At 48.9% G+C, this 19,965-nt stretch overlaps 1 protein-coding gene across 4 annotated transcripts in view; it reads left to right on the top strand.

Moving 5' to 3' along the window:
* Nucleotides 1–19,965, top strand: part of IGF2BP1 (insulin like growth factor 2 mRNA binding protein 1) — a 58,674-nt gene that overhangs the window by 18,023 nt on the left and 20,686 nt on the right. For 3 of the 4 annotated variants that reach the window (XM_017853924.1, XM_017853928.1, XM_017853925.1), the window contains exons 3-4: nt 14,202–14,250; nt 15,085–15,136. In XM_017853924.1, the coding sequence (XP_017709413.1) occupies nt 14,202–14,250; nt 15,085–15,136 (101 nt within the window). Of the gene's footprint in view, nt 1–2,391; nt 2,584–14,201; nt 14,251–15,084; nt 15,137–19,965 lie in introns of those variants that run through there. The other variant, XM_017853926.1, reaches the window with a different exon arrangement.

Here is a 19,965-nt window from a genome sequence, read left to right as displayed (position 1 = left end):
AAAAAAAAAAAAAAAGAACTTAGGTGTCAGTCTCAGCCTGTCCTTTTGCAGATGTGTAAGGTGTGGGATCTGGGGTCACTGTCTATTTTCCTGGGACTCTGTTTCCTTACCTGAATCCTCCCCATCTCCAGAAACCTCATAAAATAAGCTGGATGAGTGTTTTGAGTTCTAGGAGCCTCCATCCTTTGACGCTTCTGGAAGGTACCAGGGCTGGAGCTTTAGGCTGATCCTCCCACCCCCCCTTTTGTTTGGGTTCAACCCACGGGAAAATGGGAGCTTGGGGGGAAGGGCGGAGATTGAGATGCTTCCTTTTCCCTCCTTCTCCTCCTCCCTCCTCCCAGCAGGAAAGGACAAAGAGTTGACCTTTGTTCCAAGTCTACAGAATCATAATTCATAGTTCCAACATGTTAGTTTTTCTTTCTTTCTTTAGACAGGGTCTCCCTCTGTCACCCAGGGTGGAGTGCAGTGGCATGATCACAGCTCACGGCAGCTTTGACTTCACCAGCTCAAGCAAGAGCCCGAGTCTCCCAAAGTGTTGGGTTTACAGGCACCAGCCACCACGCCTGGCTTCCATACGTATTAGTTTCTAAAAAATCAGGAACCCAGTTACTTTTTTTTTCTGGCAAGTAGGAACAGGCTGCACAATGTAGTGACATTTGCTGGCCAGTGTCACCTTGACCTCTCAGCCCGTTTTCTGATCTGCAGAACGGAAGTAGCAATATTCTGTCTCCCCTGTTGTTGAGAGGCTCAACTCAGCCTCTTGTAGTGGTTCCAGATTCATAGTGTGGGCAAAAAGAAGTACTTTGTGAACTCTAAAGCACCATGCAAAGGTGAGTTATTAACAAGATCATTAATTGATGATACCCCAAAAGGGCTGAAAGGTCATTCTCACCCCCAAACAAATGCCCTACTCTGCATGGGGGCAAGTATGACTTCTATTGTGACTTTGCTATGGAGCTTCCCAGAAGGCCTTGGGGACTTGCACGGGAGGAGAGCGTTCTTTCTCTGCCGGCGCAGAAGGCTCCTAGTTCCGTGCCCCCACCCTGCTCCCAGGCCTTAGTTCCTGGCCTCACAGTGGGAGGCCTCCCGCCCCGTGCCGCCTCCTCCCGAGGCCCAGCCAAGGTCTCTAAGGAATCCCGCCTCCCGGGCCATTTTCTCCCCTTCAGCCTCCGCGGCCCCACTTTCAGCCTCTCCCGGGCTCCCTACCCCCAACCGGTTGCCACTTAAATGCTTGCAGGCCTGGTGCAGGCGGGAAGCCCCCTTCCCCCACAGGACCACCTCAGTCACAGCCCTGACCACAGGGAGGTCGGGTCTGGATTTACTAAAGGACCCCGGAGGGGGAGACTGGCCCTCGCCGGCTGCCTGGCTTCGCCATGGGGTCGGGTTTCGACCGGCCGGTGGCTCTGGAGAGAGACAAAGGGCAAAGTCCTGGTCCCCACCCCACCCCGCAGCCCCTGGCGCGGGTCCCCTCCCCCTCGGGGCCCAGGGCGGGTAGCCGAGGGCCGCTGGTCCCTGCTGGACAGGTTTGGAGCGAGTCGGGGCGCCCAAGGGGGCTTTGGCGGTAGAACATTCGAGACCGTGCGGAGCCTTGTAGTGGAGGGGCTGGGTGGCTGCTCTGTCCCCCTCCTTGTGTGCTGCGGCCTCAGCCCACCCAGAGGCCCGGGTGGGAGGGCGAGTGCTCAGCTTCCCGGGTTAGGTGAGAGGGGCTGGGGAGGGGGCGGCCGTGGGCACAGGCGGGGTTAGCCCGCCCCTCAGCTGCGCCATCTCAGTTCTCAATTGCCCGTTCACGAGGGCGCCCCTCCCCCGCCTCAGCTGCCGCCGCCCTTCCCAGGCACCGCACTATCCCCTTTAGTGGTTCTCCCCACAGTCCCCGCCCCCCTCAGTCTCCCTCTCAGTCTCTCTCTCATTCTCCCCCTCAGTCCCTGAACCCCTCAGTCTCCTCTCAGTCTCAGCCCCCCATATCGCCGTCCCCCTCAGTGGCCCGCTCTGCTGCGCTTTCCCCTGCTCCACCGCGAGGGGCCGTGTTCACCGCCTAGGTCCTCTTGGCTGTCCCCTCCTCCTGGCCAAGGATAGGCGAGAACCATCTTGGAAGGCACTCAGTCCTCCCAGACAGGATCCTTGCTGGTAGAACATTCTAGACCGTGCGGAGCCCTGGGGAGGAAGACCTACCCTGAACGGGCACTTGAGTGGGAGGAGGGCCACGCAGGGGCCAGTGTCAGGGGAGAGACTGGCTGAAGCGCCCGCCAGGAAGAAGCCAGCAGCAGTGCCTGTTTCCCACCAGCAGGTCATGGTTGGCAGCTAGGGGGAGATGCGGATCCCTGAGGGCTCCTGCGCCGTGCCCGCCACTCACGGATACGCAGACGCTTGCTGGGCTGGTGCCCAGATGTTTGCCCATCCTCACCAGGGGGCACTAAGGACCCCGAGGAGCACGCGGATGTCCGTCTGGTCCTTCTCATGGTGCAGCGGGAAGCCGCCGAAGACTGATTGCTTTGGAGGCTGGTCTGGTTTCCTCTCCTTGCTCCTGAGAGGGCCACCTCGGCTGTTCCCTCTCAAGGACAGAGCCTGACTCTGTCCCTTTCCAAGGCACCTCGCATGATGCCTTCCACTGGGCACCAGCTCCATCCTCGGCCGGGCCTCTGAGCCCCCGAGTGCCCAAGCGTGTGCTCTTGTCGCCCAGGCTGGAGTACAGTGGCGTGATCTTGGCTCATTACAACTTCAGCCTCCCAAGTAGCTGGGATTACAGGCACGCGCCACAACGCCCGGCTAATTTTTGTATTTTTAGTAGAGATGGGGTTTCACCATGTTGGCCAGGCTGGTCTCAAACTCCTGACTTGAAGCGATTCGCCCGCTTCGGCTTCCCAAAGTACTGGGATCATAGGCGTGAGCTAGTTCACCCGGCTGTGAGCATATGGCTTTTAAGCTTTCTGGAGAGAAGCTGGCATCTCCACCGGGGGCGAGAGCTAAACCAGCATCTCCAGGGAGGCGGGGCCGGGCCGGAGATGGTCTTCCTGCCCCCCCCACCTATCCCTCTGTCGGAGCTTAGTAACCTTCCCGACCCCGGGGGAAGATTCTGAAACTCTTCCCTTCCCCATGCCAGTCTGAGAAGGGTGGTGAGCAGTGTGCCTGAGGGGGGCCTCCCATTCTCTGCTTCCAGCAGAAAGGCTCAGTTGCACAGCTCCTGTTGGGTCATCTCTTTTCCATTTGTCCTCATACTTTAGGTTTGTCCTGATGGTTTCTTCTCCACATCCCTCACTCCACCCCAGGGACCCCCCGTATTCTCTGTGCTTCAACATGACCACCTCTCCCCTTTGGGAGCCACTTAAGGTGGAGGAGAGGGTGGCAGTTAGCCCAGGCTGATGTGGAATTTGTCTGGAAAGAGCTGGGCTGTCCCAGAGCTTCGTTTTGGCCTCCTTGGGGGCTGCTCAGATGGGCTTTCTTGTCAAACTATTTCCCAGATAGGCAAATTGAACAAAGTGTTCTTGCTGAGGTTGGCTTGACCCCACCGCCACTTAGTACCTTCCACAAGTTGCTTTCTTCCTCCCCCAGAGCAAGATGACATTTTGCATGGTAGGAATTTTTGGTGAGTACCCTTTCACCCCGCTAACAAATCTCCCTGACAGCCATCCAGCCGTATCATAGGGCACTTAGGTCTTCTGCAAGTGAAATCCCATGCCCAAATTAGAGCCGCATGCAGTAAAAGCCAGTTGGCACGCGCTTAACCATACAGAATATGGGCACTTTTCCTGCTCCTGACGTTGGGGCTGTTCAGGCTTCTGCTGTATTAACACTTGTCTTCAGAGAGAAAGCAGAGGAGTTTGGTGCAGTGAGCACAAGCAGCCTACTAGTCCTGCCTCCAAGTTGGCAAGTCTGTTTCCTTCTCTGAGCCTCAGTTTCTCCATCTGTGAAATGAGGGTGACTGCTTAGTATCCTCTCAGGCTTCAGAGGCTTACCCCCTTTCATTTCTACCTCAGTGTATCAATCTGATGTTTTTCAACTGGAGCTTACTGGTGACAGATTAAGGGGTGTGTGTGTGTGTGTGTGTCTGGTCATATAAGCTAAGTGATTCCCTTCTCTCCCCTAAATATGGGTAGAAGAGCCCTCTAGAGGAGTGGGAGGAAGGGTTCAGCCCAGAGTAGCTCTTGGTGACCTGCTTTTCTTTCCTACTTTTCCCCAACAAGTAGTATACGAAGGAGGCAGTGTGTGTATGCCACATACATTAAAAGACCTTGTTCACAGGGTGGTAGTTGCATTCCAGTGGTGTCCTTGCCTTCCAGTCCCCTCACACTCTGGCTTTCTTTGGGTGGTGGCATCTGCTCTGCTCAGTCCCACATCTCCCAGTAGGTCAATGTTTTCTGGCCTCTACCCCTGCCAGCCTGCCACCCGACAGCTCGCCCGCCTGTCCTCCTGCCTGTCTGGCTGCCCTGCCTCTGGATCAGCCTGGCGCAGAGCCCTGGGCTTTTGGCCAGCTCCTCCTCCCCTCCCCGCCCCCGCCCCTTTTCTCAGCTACTGCCATGCCTGAAGCGTGCCAGGTCCGCCCCCTTCAGAAGTTTTCTTGGACAATTTTTTTTTTCACCGCCTCTCTACCCTGTAGGGATAAGGAGGTGGGGTGGGGAGGAAGGACTGAGTCAGTGGTGATTTTCTGGAAAAGGCAGAGGTTGGCACCTTAGGGCAACTTCCAGATGAGAGGGGCCAGCTTTGGGAGGGGGCTTCTGCTCTGGTGCCAGCCACATGGAACCGTCTTGTTGAAGAGTTAGCAGAATCATCTACTTCTGAAGGGGTCCAGTGAGCATCCCTCCCTCACTCCCCAGTTAGCTTTGTCTGTTCTCTTATCCCAGACCAAACCAAATCAAACCAAGTCCCCTACTGGACTGTAAACCCGGTGAAAGCAGGGACCATGCCAATCACTGTGTGCTGGTTACTGTAGCACAGTGCCCAGCACTGTCCAACAGAAATGCAATGTGAGCCATACATGTAAGTTTTTATTTTCTACGAGCCATATTAAAGAAACAGGTGAAATTAATTTTAAAGAGTTAACTCAATATATAAAAAATGATTTCAATATGCAATCAGTATAAGTAATTATTAAAGAGATATTTAATCTTTTTTTGGAGGGTACTCAAGTTTTAGAAATCTAGTATTCTAAACGATTAAAATTATTTATTTATTTATTTATTTATTTATTATTTTTTGAGTCAGAGTCTCACTCTGTTGCTCAGGCTGGAGTGCAGTGGCATGAAATCAACTCACTGCAACCTCAACCTCCTGGGTTCAAGTGGTTCTTGAGCCTCAGCCTCCCAAGCAGCTGGGATTATAGGCACCTGCCACCACACCCGGCTAATGTTTTATATTTTTAGTAGAGACGGGGTTTCGCCATGTTGATCAGGCTGGTCTTGAGCTCCTGACCTCGGGTGATCCACCCACCTCGGCCTCCCAAAGTGTTGGAATTATACAGGTGTGAGTCACTGCACCCGGCCATATTTTATTTTATACTTAACAGCACATTCCAAATTCAGATGCTACATTTTGACTGGAAACACTTGCTCTGTTTTTAGATTTCATAAAGTTTACGGTTGAAAAAGTTAAACAGTTAATGTTTTTGTCTTTTTTTTGAGACGGAGTTCTGCTCTGATGCCTAGGCTGCAGTGCAGTGGCATGATCTCTGCTCATTGCAACCTCTGCCTCCCAAGTTGAAGCGATTCTTGTGCCTCAACCTTCCCAGTAGCTGGGATTTACAGGCATGCCCACCATGCCCAGCTAATTTTTGTATTTTTAGTAGAGACAGGGTTTTGCCATGTTGGCCAAGTTAGTCTCAAATTCCTGACCTCAGGTGGTCCACCTGCCTCGGCCTCCCAAAGTGCTGGGATAACAGGTGTGAGCCACCACGCGTGGCCTAACACTTGAAGTTACAGAATGAAAAATTTAGTTGCTCAGTTGGACTGGCCACACTGCAAGAGCCTCAGCAGAGCAGCCAAATGTAATTAGTGGTTCTTGTAGTGGACAGAGAAGGCCCAGTGTGTAGTGGCTGTCAAGATAACAACAACAACAACGAAGAAATGGCTCCAAGCAGCTGGACTCTTACCAGAAACCACCAGCTTCTTGACTTCTGATTAGAAATCTGGTACCTGTTAGATGATGTGAGCATGGTGTGTGTGTTTTTGCAGGTTTGAAACATGTTTGTTGCTTATTTTCCGGCATCGGGGAACCCCAAACTGGCTCCCAGTCTAGCTTTGTTTTCTAATTGCCTCAGGCTGATGCCTTCTCTACTTGTTGAGATGCCTGCAGCGTTGACTGAAGACTTAGATATCATTGGGATGAAGTTAAAAGTGTTAGGTGGGGATGGGGGTTAGGCAGTGTGTCTTTACTTTGGGATTATGGATGGATTCGAAAGTCTTCATTAACCCCTGAAATCTTGAAATGATGTGCAAAGTACATTTTTCTGGTGGAGTGTTCTTGCCTTTTATCCTAATAAGAACTGTCTCAAAAAAAAAAAAAAAAAGTTAAGAACCAGTTATTCAGACTATTAGGGCACAGAAAATCCATCTAATTAAGAAGGTGTTTCCTTATAGGTAGACAGGGTTGATCCCTGTCTGGGGACACAGGATTCTCTGAGATGGATTAATCCTACTCCTAGTTTCCCAGATGTGAGAAACTGAGGTCCAGAGTTGAAGGCTTGACTTGTCCAAGACCACACATGGAGCCGGAAGCTTGGCCTGGGGGAGGGGTGGAGGTGAAGGTTCTAATCTGAAGATCCTGGTTTAATCCTACCTCTTTGCTGGAGATGAAAGTCCAGGCTTGACTCATGACAGGGGCCCTAGGGGAATTGGGGCCCCAAACTTGACAAGATTCCAAAACCTGCTCCCACCTTGCCCTCCTCCCTTCCTTCAACTGGCTTGCCCCACCCCAGTTTAAAGGCACTTCTCCCTCTAGGGAGGCCATAAACATGATTGAAAATGGCATCCTCGCTTCTGGGTATGGAGGCTGAAAGACGAGCAGGTTTGCAGAGGATTAGAGAAATCCCAGTCTCAGGGGCAGTTTTCAGCCTCCCTCCCTGAGACCTAGAGTTCCCATTCACACTGTGCACACTGCTTTCCTGGGAGGCCTGTTTCTGAGACTGTCTCATCTGGTGCATTTGCTCCTTCCTCCCTTGGACCCCAAGCCCTAGTCTCCTTCCAGCCTCTGTAAGTTCCTCAAGGTTCTGGATTCTTTCGAATAGAACACCAAAAGGAAAATTTCATTACTTCATACTAGTTTCTATTAATTTTGAACTGCTTATGACTTCAGAACTGGGTGAGCTGGAATTACCAGTCTTTTTTGTTTTTACCTTTTTATTATGGAAAGAAATACAAACATAAAAGTAGAAAGGATAATGTAATAACCCCTCCATGTACCCATCACTTAGCTTTAACAATTACCATTCATATGCAGTCTGTTTTCATTTTCCCCTGTGCTCTGATTATTTTGAAGCCAATCTTAGGCATGTCATTTTATTTGTAACTTTCAGTATGTATTTCTAAAATGTAAGAATTACAATATGACTTTAAAAGATTGACAACAGGAGTGAGCCATCATGCCTGGCTCCTAACTTACACTTTATTTATTTAGTTTGAGACAGGATCTCACTCTGTCACCCAGGCTGGAGTGCAATGGTGCCATCTTGGCTAACTGTAACCTCTGCCTCCTGGGCCCAGGTGATCCTCCCATCTCAGTCTCCTGAGTAGCTGGGACCACAGGTGCATGCCTGGCTAATTTTTGTGTGTGTATGTGTGTGTGTGTATATATATATGTTTGGGGGGGTGGGGTGGGGTGGGGGACAGAGTCATGCTATGTCACCTAGGCTGGAGTACAATGGTGCGATCTCACTGCAACCTCCCCGCCTCTCAGGTTCAAGCGATTATTCTGCTTCAAAGTAGCTGGGATTACAGGCGTGCGCCACTATGCCCAGCTAATTTATATATTTTTAGTAGAGACTAGGTTTCACCATGTTGGCCAGGCTGGTCTCGAACTCCTGACCCCATGACTCACCCACCTCGGTCTCCCAGGGTGCTGGGATTACAGGCGTGAGCTACGGTACCTGGCCCTAACTTCTACTTTAACCGAAGGGAATTAACATGCCAGGCTCTGAGATTCATTATCTCATATAATCCTCCGTACCCGCTAAGGTGGTATCAATGGATGTTTTACAGACCAGGATACTGAGATGGGGAGGTTGAGTATCTTGTCTGAGTCACACAGCCACACAGAACCACAGCCAGAATTTGACCCAAAGCCTGTTTGAATCCAGACTCTTTGCACTGTCCCTGTGCTGCCTTTTTGAAGACATAAAGGGGACAGAAAGCCTTTGCCAAAGTAAACTCACTTTAGGCTGGAGGACAAAATAAAAAACACTTAAGAGTTCACACGACCCAGTGAACAGTGGGTCTGTGCCATGGAATTGCACTCCGATAAATCAAAACATCCCACCTATAATTCTTTAAACTATTAACTTCTTTTTCCAGGTTCCTATTTCCATAGTTAGTTGAAAAGTGATCATTTGGCATATTGAACATTGACTATGTATTTGATGACATCAAATTATTGTCATCCTGGTGTGGTGGCTCACATCTTTAATTTCAGCACTTTGGGAGCTGAGGTGGAAGGATCGCTTGAGGACAGACAGGAGTGTAAGACCAGCCTGGAAAACATAGTGAGGCCAGAGGCCCCATCTCTACAAATTAAAAAAAAAAAAAAAATTGGAGCCAGGCGTGATGGTGCATGTGCCGGTGGTCCCAGCTGCTCAGGAGGCTGAGGTGGGAGGATCGCTTGAGCCTCGGAAGTCAAGGCTGCAGTGAGCCAAGATCCCACCACTGCACTCCAGCCTGGATGACAGAGCAATACTCTGTTTCAAAGAAAAAAAAAAAGTAGGCTCTTCCCTAATTGAGAACTGTTTTCTTTTCTCTTTGGTGTAAGTCAGTGACACTTCTCTGAACTCTTGAGGTATGAAAGGATGAGAACTCTCAGCCCAGGGAGAGTTCCCAATCTCATCTCCCTCCCAGGGGCCCTCTCCTTGTGCTCCCTGAATCTTTTACTTCCTACATAGCTTCTTTTTTTTTTTGAGACGGAGTCTGGCTCTGTCGCCCAGGCTGGAGTGCAGTGGCCGGATCTCAGCTCACTGCAAGCTCCACCTCCCGGGTTTACGCCATTCTCCTGCTTCAGCCTTCCAGGTAGCTGGGACTACAGGCGCCCGCCACCTCGCCCGGCTAGTTTTTTGTATTTTTTAGTAGAGACGGGGTTTCACCATGTTAGCCAGGATGGTCTACGATCTCCTGACCTCGTGATCCGCCCGTCTCGGCCTCCCAAAGTGCTGGGATTACAGGCTTGAGTCACCGCGCCCGGCATAGCTTCTTAAGCTGTTGCAAGGATGCTCTTTCCCTCTGTTTTCTCCTGAATCCCCCCTGGGCGACAAAGACGGAGGTCTTTGTCGCTCTTATGCCCCCTCCTTGGCCCAGCAGCCTTTGAGAGGTGAGTCCTCAATAGCTACTATGTATCTGGCAAGCTGCCGCCCCTGCCCCCACATGCCCCACCCCTGGCCCAGGACCTGATAACTGCTCTGTAGATCAAGGCAGGCAGAGGGCACCAGAAGCCACAGCATGTTGGCACCCAGGAAAATAGGCTGGTGCAACTGTTGCCTTTATTGCCAGGGACTGGTTGCTTCATTCTTTGAATCCACAGGTTTATCAGCTACAGGAGGGTGGAAGAGGGTGGGGGGAATTAATGAACTCAGAGTTCACCTTCCTTTTCTGAACAATGGATGTTCATTGGTTTCGGCAATCCAGGCATATAGAAGGTGCCCAGGAGATACTGCCCACAGGGCAAGGCACTTCGCAGCTCTGGTAGAAGCTGGTCTACTGAAGTACTGGAGTGGGTCCCTGGTCCCTGGACCCTTTAACTGGGGAGATGGGGGAGTGGGGTGGGGCTCTAGGCAGTGGTATTTTTCACTATTTTCCCCACCAGTGCATAAGTAAAATCTTTTTTTTTTTTTTTTTTTTTGAGACGGAGTCTCGCTCTGTCACCCGGCCTGGAGTGCAGTGGCCAGATCTCAGCTCACTGCAAGCTCCGCCTCCCGGGTTTACGCCATTCTCCTGCCTCAGCCTCCTGAGTAGCTGGGACTACAGGCGCCCGCCACCTCGCCCCGCTAGCTTTTGTATTTTTTAGTAGAGACGGGGTTTCACCGTGTTAGCCAGGATGGTCTCGAACTCCTGACCTCGTGATTCGCCCGTCTCGGCCTCCCAAAGTGCTGGGATTACAGGCTTGAGCCACCGCGCCCGGCCGTAAAATCTTAATAACTGTTACTGTCGTCAACCCTACCCGCCTGCCTCTTTCCATGCTAGTCTGGATACTCCAGTTCCCTGGGACTGGGGACTTGGACATGGACTGAGTGCTTACTATATGGCGAGCAGCTTGCTTTATACAACTTCTCTTTGAAGTCTTCGTAAAAGCCTTATTCAAGTTTCATAGGAGGTAACTAAGGTTCAGAGTGAAGAAGTAACCAGTTAGGGTGCTCTTAGCTTCCATCTGGATCCCCCAAGTTCACAATACACTGCCGGAGTTCAGCCCACACCAGGCCTTCTCTAAGTGTTTGTGGAATGAATGAGACTGGGACCAAGGGAAGGAAAATACAGGTTACTGTTCTCAGCAATGCCCCATGTGCTTTGGGCCTGAAAGAAATCAGGTAGCACCATACTTAATAGAAACTGGGCCAAGGGCTTAAAAGACAAAGGTTATTCATGGCCTCTGTGCCTCCCTGCCCCCTCGTTGTGTTTTAATCAGGGCTGGGGGCTTTGCAGAAAGGAGGCCTGGAGGGGCCTGGAGTGGGTTCCCAGGGTGGGTTTTGTGCCCTGGAGGGCTGGGTGAGTCTCTGCTGGTTGGGGGCGGGGGAGGGCTGCCAGGATGTCTTTTCTTTCATTGGTTGGGTGGCCCTGCCCTCCTCCCCCTCCCTCTCCTGGAACATTCCAGACATTCCAGACGATCTGCCTGCCATTGCTTTCAGGATATGGATTAACATCCCAGCAGAGATTTGATTTCACCACTGCCACCCTTCTCCTCCCCCCATCCCCTCCACGAAAGAAAGCCTCTAAAACTGGGAGTTTGAAGTGTGAGGGAATTTTGACCTTTGACCTTAGATTGTACTAAGGGACCATCTTGAAAGAGCACACTTCAAACTGGGCTCCCAAACTGGGGTTCCCTTAGGCCCTTACTGGTTTGAACTCCCAGGTAAGCCACCCCCACCTCTCTGCCCTTCATCCAGAAGTGTTCCCTTGAGGGAGGGCCTGGGCCTGGGCCTGGGCCTGCGCAATACCTGTTATAGGTGTTAAACTAGGTCTGTGTTCTCAGTCTTCCAATGGCGTGGCCATTTCTTTTCCTCATTTTTTCCAGCAGCTTTGCTTGCATTGTGAGGGTGTCTACATTTTCAGTCTGTCTAGTTGGTCATCAGATGAGTTGTGGGAAATTCCTCACAAGAGTAGAGGCAGGGGTTCCCTCTTGGCCAATGAATTGAATCACAAAAAGGTAGTCTGATGGCATTTGGGGACCTGGAACTGGATTTGTATCTTATTATTTTGTCCTGCTATAATCTGACCTACTTAGGTCAAGTTCATGAACAAACCAAAGAAGAAAGCCGCAGAGATTCTTTTCAATACTTATTTCCTTCTTTCCCCATTATTTCATCCTTTGGAGAGTTTTCCTTAACATATTTAGAATTGCAGGCTAGAAAATATCATAAAGACCTTGCTTGTACCCACTGTAAAGCTGGAGATATTGAGGTCACATGGGTGAAGTGAGTGAACTGGCTCAGGATAGCCAAGGTCAATGCTTTTACAGCTAGAGCTTAGCATCCCTTTTCTCTGGTGGTCCCTTATGTTTTCAGCACCCTTTCCCCCAGGCTTGGCAACCGCTGGCATGTCAGATAGGAATACTGAGGCCCGAAGCTTAAGAGAGGCTTAATTAGAGGAACAGCCAGTCAGGGGCAGGTTAAGGGCTAGAACTAGACTTTCTTACTTTCTAGTTCAGTTATCCTTCAAGCCACTGGAGTTTTTTTGGATATTGTCCTTGGAGTTTATGATCAAGGATAAACAAAGATACAAATGCAATTGACCAACGCATTAAGTCAATTTAAAAGTCTTAAACCCAGGGATTAGCGCATTGATTTGGGTGGTGAGCAAGTGATCTGGGAGTCAGCCCAGAACTTGAAAGCCTTCCTTAGGGAAAATTACCTTTTTTTTTTTTTTTTTTTTTAACGAGTCTCACTCTGTTGCCCAGGCTGCAGTGCACTGGTTTGATCTCGGCTCACTGCGACCTCTGCCTCCCTGGTTCAAGTGATCCTCCTGCCTCAGCCTCCTGAGTAGCTGGAATTACAGGCACGTGCCACCATACCCTGCTAATTTTTTTTTTTTTGTAGAGAGGGAATTTCACCATGTTGGCCAGGCTGGTCTCCAACTCCTGACCTCAAGTGATTGGCCTGCCTCGGCCTCCCAAAGCGTTGGGATTACAGGCATGAGCCATCACGCCTGCCTAAAAATTACATTTTAAAGATGGGAAGAAGAAATTACCTGGGCATAGTGGCATGCACATGTGGTCCCAGCTATACAGGAGGGTGGGAGGTGGGAGGATCGCTTGATCTCAGGAGGTCTAGGCTGCAGTGAACTGTGTTTATGCCACTGCACTCCAGTTTGGGTGACAGAACACTTTACAAGATTGTTAGTACATAATAATCATAATAAAGCTGGGAAGAAAAAAGTACTGTATAGTTACTGGGAGAGAGGAAAGTAGTGGCATTATGCTGACTTGTACCTGTGTTAATCACTCCCACCTTAGTATTCACAGATACATCTATTGTTACACTTTAAGTACTTACATTTTCTAGCATCACCTACCACCCTGTGAAAGAAATGGCCTGGAAGAGGTTAAACAATCTTGTAAAGGTCAGTACTAGTAAGTGGAGCATAGGTTTAAATCCGTATCTGTGCCAAGGACTTAACCACTGCACTATATCCTGCTGTGATTTGTTTGCGTATATTGTCTCACCTAATAAATTGTGAACACCTTCAACCAGGCATTTTGTCTCTTTTGTTTATTTCTGTTTCCAGCATCTGGAACAAAGTAGTGTGTGAAGTAGGTATTAATTAAATGGTTGTTAGATTAATTAATAGTAATGCCTTGGGCCAGGTGTTGTGGCTTAAGCCTGTAATCTCAGCATTTTGGGAGGCCGAGATGGGCGGATCACCTGAGGTCTGCAGTTCAAGACCAGCCTGGCCAATATAGTGAAACCCCGTCTCTACTAAAAATACAGAAATTAGCCCGATGTGGTGGCACACACCTATTAATCCCAGCTACTAGGGAGGCTGAGGCAGGAGAATCGCTTGAACCCAGGGGGCAGAGGTTGTAGTGAGCTGAGATCGTGCCATTGCACTCCAGCCTGGGTGGCAGAGTGAGACTCTGTCTCAAAAACAAATAAAAAATAAAAAATAATGTCTTATTTAGCTTTGTATTCCTAGTGCCTGGAACATAGTTATGGTAACCTGCTTACTGAATAAAGGAATGAGTGAGAAAGTAGTGGGACAAACAAAACAGATGTGTGTGTGTGTGTTTTTTGTTTGAAATGTTAACTGGGCCGGGCGCGGTGGCTCAAGCCTGTAATCCCAGCACTTTGGGAGGCCGAGACGGGAGGATCACGAGGTCGGGAGATCGAGACCATCCTGGTTAACCCGGTGAAACCCCATCTCTACTAAAAAATAAAAAAAATTAGCTGGGCGAGGTGGCGGGCGCCTGTAGTCCCAGCTACTCAGGAGGCTGAGGCAGGAGAATGGCGGGAACCCGGGAGGCGGAGCTTGCAATGAGCTGAGATCCGGCCACTGCACTCCACCCTGGGAGACAGAGCGAGACTCCGTCTCAAAAAAAAAAAAAAAAAAAAGAAATGTTAACTGAGTGCTTAGAACACCTGATTCTGCATTCCTAGGTGTGGTAGCATTCATAATTTTGGTCTCTAAAGCGAGGTATCCCTACTGCAAGTTTCCATTCCTAAAAGTTTATTCTTAGATTTTAAGACTATGGTGTTGGTGAACTGAAGGTAGGGAAATAGAAACTGGGGCAAGGATTAGAAACTGCGAGTTTACAGACCCCTCATGTATTCAGAGCTTTCTTTAATTCTGCTCCCTCTTTACTTTCAGGAGCCGGAAAATTCAAATCCGAAATATTCCACCTCAGCTCCGATGGGAAGTAAGTGTTTGGGGGAAACTCTAAATGGAGTGGGATACTGGAGCCTGGAAAGTACATCTGGACCAGCTGGAGTTGCCAGAAATGATTGGGGAGGCCTGGGTCCCGTCTGTCCGTCCATCCGTCCTTCCGTCTGTCCTTCTTTCCGTCCGTCCTTCCATCCGTCCTTCCTCCTGTCCTTCCTCCCATCCGTCCTTTCTCGTCCTTTCTCTCTCTCTTCTTTTTTTTTTTTTTTTTGAGATGGAGTTTTGCTCTCTGCCCAGGCTGGAGTGCAGTGGCACGGTCTTGACTCACTGCAACCTCTTCCTCCAGGTTCAAGCGATTCTCCTGCCTCAGCCTCCCAAGTAGCTAGGATTACGGGCGTGTACCCCCATGCCCAGCTAATTTTGTATTTTTATTAGAGACAGAGTTTTACTGTGTTGATCAGGCTGGTCTCAAATGCCTTACCTCAAGTGAGCCACCGCGCCCAGCGTTATCTTTTCTTAACCCACAGCCCCATCTTTTAGGTTGTCCCTATGGTGAGAGGCATTAGGGAGATCGTGGATGAGTGTTTCCTAAGTCCGAAACTTGGTAATGTGGCAGAAGATAATTTAGGGACCCAGGCAGCCCAGGTCTGCTTCCCAAAAAGCCCTTAAGGCAGAACTTAAGTACAGTCCTGCAAAGACACCCCATCCGCATTAGCACCCCAGAAAAGTCACACTGGACAGGTAATAATGCTCAAACACTCCTATGACTCTGTCTGTGCCCCATTGCTTTAGGATGCAGGGTGTCCAGTGGCAGGTTTGCAAGGGTCCTGGGACTCAGAGTTAAGTGTACTTCCCTTCTCCATGCTCCTAGGTACTGGACAGCCTGCTGGCTCAGTATGGGACAGTAGAGAACTGTGAGCAAGGTAAGAGTGGGCCGGGCATGGGGTGGTGCTTGTGGTGGGCGTTGGAGGAGTTTGGTGCATTTGCTCTGCTTCACTTTGTTTCTTTCTTTTTCTTTTTCTTTTTTCTTTTCTTTTCTCTTTTTTTTGAGATGGAGTGTTGCTCTGTCACCAGGCTGGAGTGAAGATGGCATGATCTTGGCTCACTGCAACCTCCACCTCCTGGGTTCAAGCAATTCTCCTGCCTCAGCCTCCTGAGTAGCTGGAATTACAGACACGTGCCACCATACCCAGCTGATTTTTGTATTTTTAGTAGAGACGTGTTTTACCATGTTGGCCAGGATGGTCTCATCTCCTGACCTTATGACCTGTCCGCCTCAGCCTCTTAAAGTGCTGGGATTACAGGCGTGAGCCACCACACCCGGCCTCTGCTTCACTTTCCATGATCAAATCAACATTGAAAACCAAAAGAAGAAAGGCAGATAGAATGTGTTACACAGGGAAGTACATTGGATTGGGGGCCTGGACTCCTGGCCTCAGCTTCGGGTCTTAGTTATCTGTGGAACTGGGTTTCTCTTCTGTTTAGCAGGAGGCTTGAACAAAGCCACTCCTTCCCAGCATGGAGTCTCCAGGTTCTTAGGGATCAACCAAGGTAGAAATGGCTATCCCAGGATTTTAGAAATAGTCTAAGAACAGAAATCTTGCATTCAACCTGAGTTATCCTGCAGCCATTTTACTTTAAAAGCTTCATGTTTCTTGTTTTTGGCTGGAATAATCAACCGGTTGTCTCTTTTTAGAAGCTCTGATTGGTAGCAACGTATATCTTTGGTCAATTAAAATAAAAAGCAGAGGATTTAATACTTAGTTAATGTAGTTCGATAGGTAAGCAAAATTGTTTGAAGAGTAGGCCCACAGAAGGAAAAATGATGAAAGAATTCTAGGTCATAAAAAGTTTGCCAGCTGGGTGCAGTGACTCACACCTGTAATGCCAGCACTATGGGAGGCCAAGGTGGGAGGATCTCTTGAGCCACAAGAATTTTGAGACCAGCCTGGGAAAGAATAATGAGACTCCATGTCTACAAGAAATTAGCTGGGAGTGGTGGTGGATACCTGTAGTCCCAGTCACTAGGGAGGCTGAGGCAAGAGGATTGCTGGAGCCCAGGAGGCCAAGGCTGCAGTAAGCTGTGATTGTGCCACTGCACTCCAGCCTGGTTGACAGCAAGACTCTGTATTGTCTCAAAAACAAAATAAAACAAGTTTTGTCCATTTAGTAATGGAAAGTGACTTTGGTTGGATATAAGGTGGTCTTTAGGCAGACAAGATACTGGGTTAGGTTTGGAGATCTTAAAGAAACAAGTGGATAATCACTTGGTTTGAGATTTAAATATTCCTCTCCAAATTATTTGTGGAAAGGGGTAAGCTATAAATGATTATAAATGATGAAAACCTTCACCCACCCAAGAGTAAACTGATGAATCTGTCAAACACGTTCTAACCTGCTCTAATCTTGTAGCTTGCCTTTTATCTTAAATGCCAGGATGCAGCAGGACTAACTGATAACTACTGCTCAGTACTGTTCACAGTTTAGACTAATGAATACGTTACTCCTGGACAAACAGTAAGATTGAGCAGTGGCTTGGGAGCAAGTGCATGCTGAATTTCACTGAGTGGTGTATAAGGAGTCAACACTAGTTTAAATTTATCCAAGGCTCACTAGGGAGCTGTAACACACACTATCTGGAAAGATATCTGCTACCTGGAGAGAACCGTATGGGAAATGTTTGACTTTGTTGGACAATAGAGAAAGTCCTTAAGTCTGCTCAAAAGTCACTTTGTGAGTGAGGTCCATTCTTTCTACCTGTCTCATCCTCTTTCATGTGATTTGTTATTATTATTAGTTTTTGAGATACAGTCTCTCTGTCACCTAGGCTGGAGTGCAGTGGTGTGATCTTGGCTCACTTCAACCTCTGCCTCCTGGGTTCAAGCGATTCTTCTGCTTCAGCTCTCAAGTAGCTGGGACTACAGGCACCCACCACCACACCCAGCTAATTTTTGTACTTTAGTAGAGATGGGGTTTCACCATATTGACCAGGCTGGTCTCAAACTCCTGAGCTTGTGATCCGCCCGCCTTAGCTTCCCAAAATGCTGGGATTACAGGAGTGAGCCACCACACCTGGCCTCATCTGATTTATATTTCTCCGTAGCAGTCATCACTGTCAAATATTCTGTAGAACTTGCTTATTTATTATACTTATTGTTGACTCTCCATAAACTCCACAAAGGCAGAGGTTTTTTTGGTTTACTGTATTTCCAGTCACTGGAAGATTGTTCTTGCAGAAGCTTCCTTACCACTGAGGAGGGAGAGACCTGCTGATGCAGGCCAGAGCAGTTAAGAGTGGTCTGGGGCCTAGTGTGGTGGCTCATGCCTGTAATCCCAGGACTTTGGGAGGCTGAGATGGGAGGAATAGCTTTAGCACAGGAGTTTAAAGGCTTCTGTGAACTCTGATTACGCCACTGTACTCCAGCCTGGATGACAGATTCTTTGCACTGAAGTTTGTGACCAAGTGCCTTCTCTGTCCTTAGTGTTGTGGGGGCAGAGGCTTAATTTAAGCCATGGTCCCCCACCCCATGGTTGAGCAAGCCCAGGGGACCCAAATTCACAAGACATTGGTATAGGAGAAAGGAGGTTAACTTTATTTATTTATTTATTTATTTGAAACAGAGTCTAGTTCTGCCTCCTAGGCTAGAATGCAGTGTTATCACAGCTCACTGCAGCCTCAAACCTCTGGGATCAAGTGATTCTCCTGCTGCCCCAGCCTCCCAAGTAGCTGGGACTGTCGGTGTTTACTACTGCACCCGGCTGATTTTTTTTTTTTTTTTTTTTTAATTTTTTGTAGAGACGGGGTCTCCCTGTGTTGCCAGGCTGGTCTCATATTCTTGGCACGACCTTCTGAAGTGATTCTCCCACCTCAGACGGTTAATTTTAATAATTGTAAGTGAGAAATATGTTTCTAGACTGCTTGGGATTCTAATGTCAGCTTGCCAAACCATTCTCCTAGAGCCAAGAATTTTGATGGGATCAATGGCTAGCATCCTGAGGCTACAATGGCCACATCCAAGACAGGAAATCCTTTCCCTTGGAAAACATGCAAATTCTTTTTTTTCTTTCTAGACTTCTACAGCCATTCCTGTCAGTCCATTTAGCAAGGTTTTTTTTTTTTTGAGCTAGAGGCTCGCTTTGTCACCCAGTCTGAAGTTCAGTGGCACAATGTCTGCTCACTGCAACCTCTGCCTCCTGAGTTGAAGCAATTCTCCTGTCTTAGCCTCCCAAGTATCTGGGATTACAGGCATGCACCACCACACTGGGCTAATTTTTGTACTTTCAGTGGAGACTAGGTTTTGCCATGTTGGCCAGGCTCGTCTTGAACTCCTGACCTCAAGTGATACACCTGCCTCGGCCTCCTGAAATGCTGGGATTACAGGCGTGAGCCGCTGTGCCCGGCCTCTATTTAGCTGGATTTTAATACACGTTGGTCTTGTGTCCTTAGAATACATAGACTGCTAAAATGGATTTAGGTGTTTACAAGTTTTGTCAGCCATATCTTTGCAGGCCATTTCTTGGGATATTTACTTCTATAAATTGCTAATCACATTCAGCATGTGTTGATTTTTTTTTTTTTTTGAGACGAGTGTTGCTCTGTTGCCCAGGCTGGAGTGCAGTGGCATCATCTTGGCTTACTGCAAGCTTCACCTCCCAGGTTCAAGCCATTCTTCTGCCTCAGCCTCCTGAGTAGCTGGGACTACAGGCGCCTGCCACCACGCCCGGCTAATTTTTTGTATTTTAGTAGAGACGGGGTTTCACCGTGTTAGCCAGGATGGTCTTGATCTCCTGACCTCGTGATCCGCCCACCTTGGCCTCCCAAAGTGCTGGGATTACAAGCGTGAGCCACTGCACCAGGCCACATGTGTTGATTTTTAACTAGTTTTTTTTTTTTTTTGAGACAGAATCTTGCTCTGTTGCCCAGGCTGGAGTGCAGTGGCACGATCTTGGCTCACTGCAACCTCCACATCCGGGGTTCAAGCGATTCTCCTGCCTCAGCCTCCCAAGTAGCTGGGACTACAGGCGCACGCCACCACGCCCAGCTAATTTTTTGTAATTTTAGTAGAAATGGGTTTCACCATATTGGTCAGACTGGTCTCAAACTCCTGACCTCAGGTGATCTACCTGCCTCGGCCTCCTAAAGTGCTGGGGATTACAGGTGTGAGCTACCGCTCCCGGCCAACTAGTTTAACTTTCTAAAGGGAATTTATTCCCTTTAGAGTGTGTGGAGGTGGGTAGTAGTGTTTGCCTTGCCATATAGCCTTGTTGTGCAACTGCTGATAGGGCGGCTACACCCATTTGTATATCTACTCTCTTGGGAACTGACTGAGCAAATGACAAAAAGCAAGAAGGTAAATTTGAATTTTCTTTCTTTCTTTGTTTTTTTGAGACTGGGTCTTACTCAGTCACCCAGGCTGGAGTGCAGTGGCACAATCTTGGCTCATTGCAACCTCTGCCTCCTGGGTTCAAGTGATCTTCCCACCTCAGCCTCCTGAGTAGCTGGGACTACAAGGGTGCAGCACCATGCCCGGTTAATTTTTGTGTTTTTTGTTAGCGATAGGGTTTTGCCATGTTGACCGGGCTCGTCTCTCAAGCTCAAGTGATCCACCTGCCTCTGCCTCTCACAGTCCTGGGATTACAGGCACGAGCTACCATGCCCTCCCTGGTAAATTTGAATTTTCAAGTAGCTCCCTTGAAAGGGGAAATTTTTTTTTTTTTTGCCTTTTATTCAAGTTGGAGTATTTGCCCGATG

The sequence above is a fragment of the Rhinopithecus bieti genome, unplaced genomic scaffold, assembly GCF_001698545.2.
Source record: "Rhinopithecus bieti isolate Rb0 unplaced genomic scaffold, ASM169854v2 scaffold_35856, whole genome shotgun sequence".
Lineage (NCBI taxonomy): Eukaryota > Metazoa > Chordata > Mammalia > Primates > Cercopithecidae > Rhinopithecus > Rhinopithecus bieti.
Note: the sequence above shows the minus strand (reverse complement) of the source record. Positions and strands in the feature narration are given on the sequence as shown.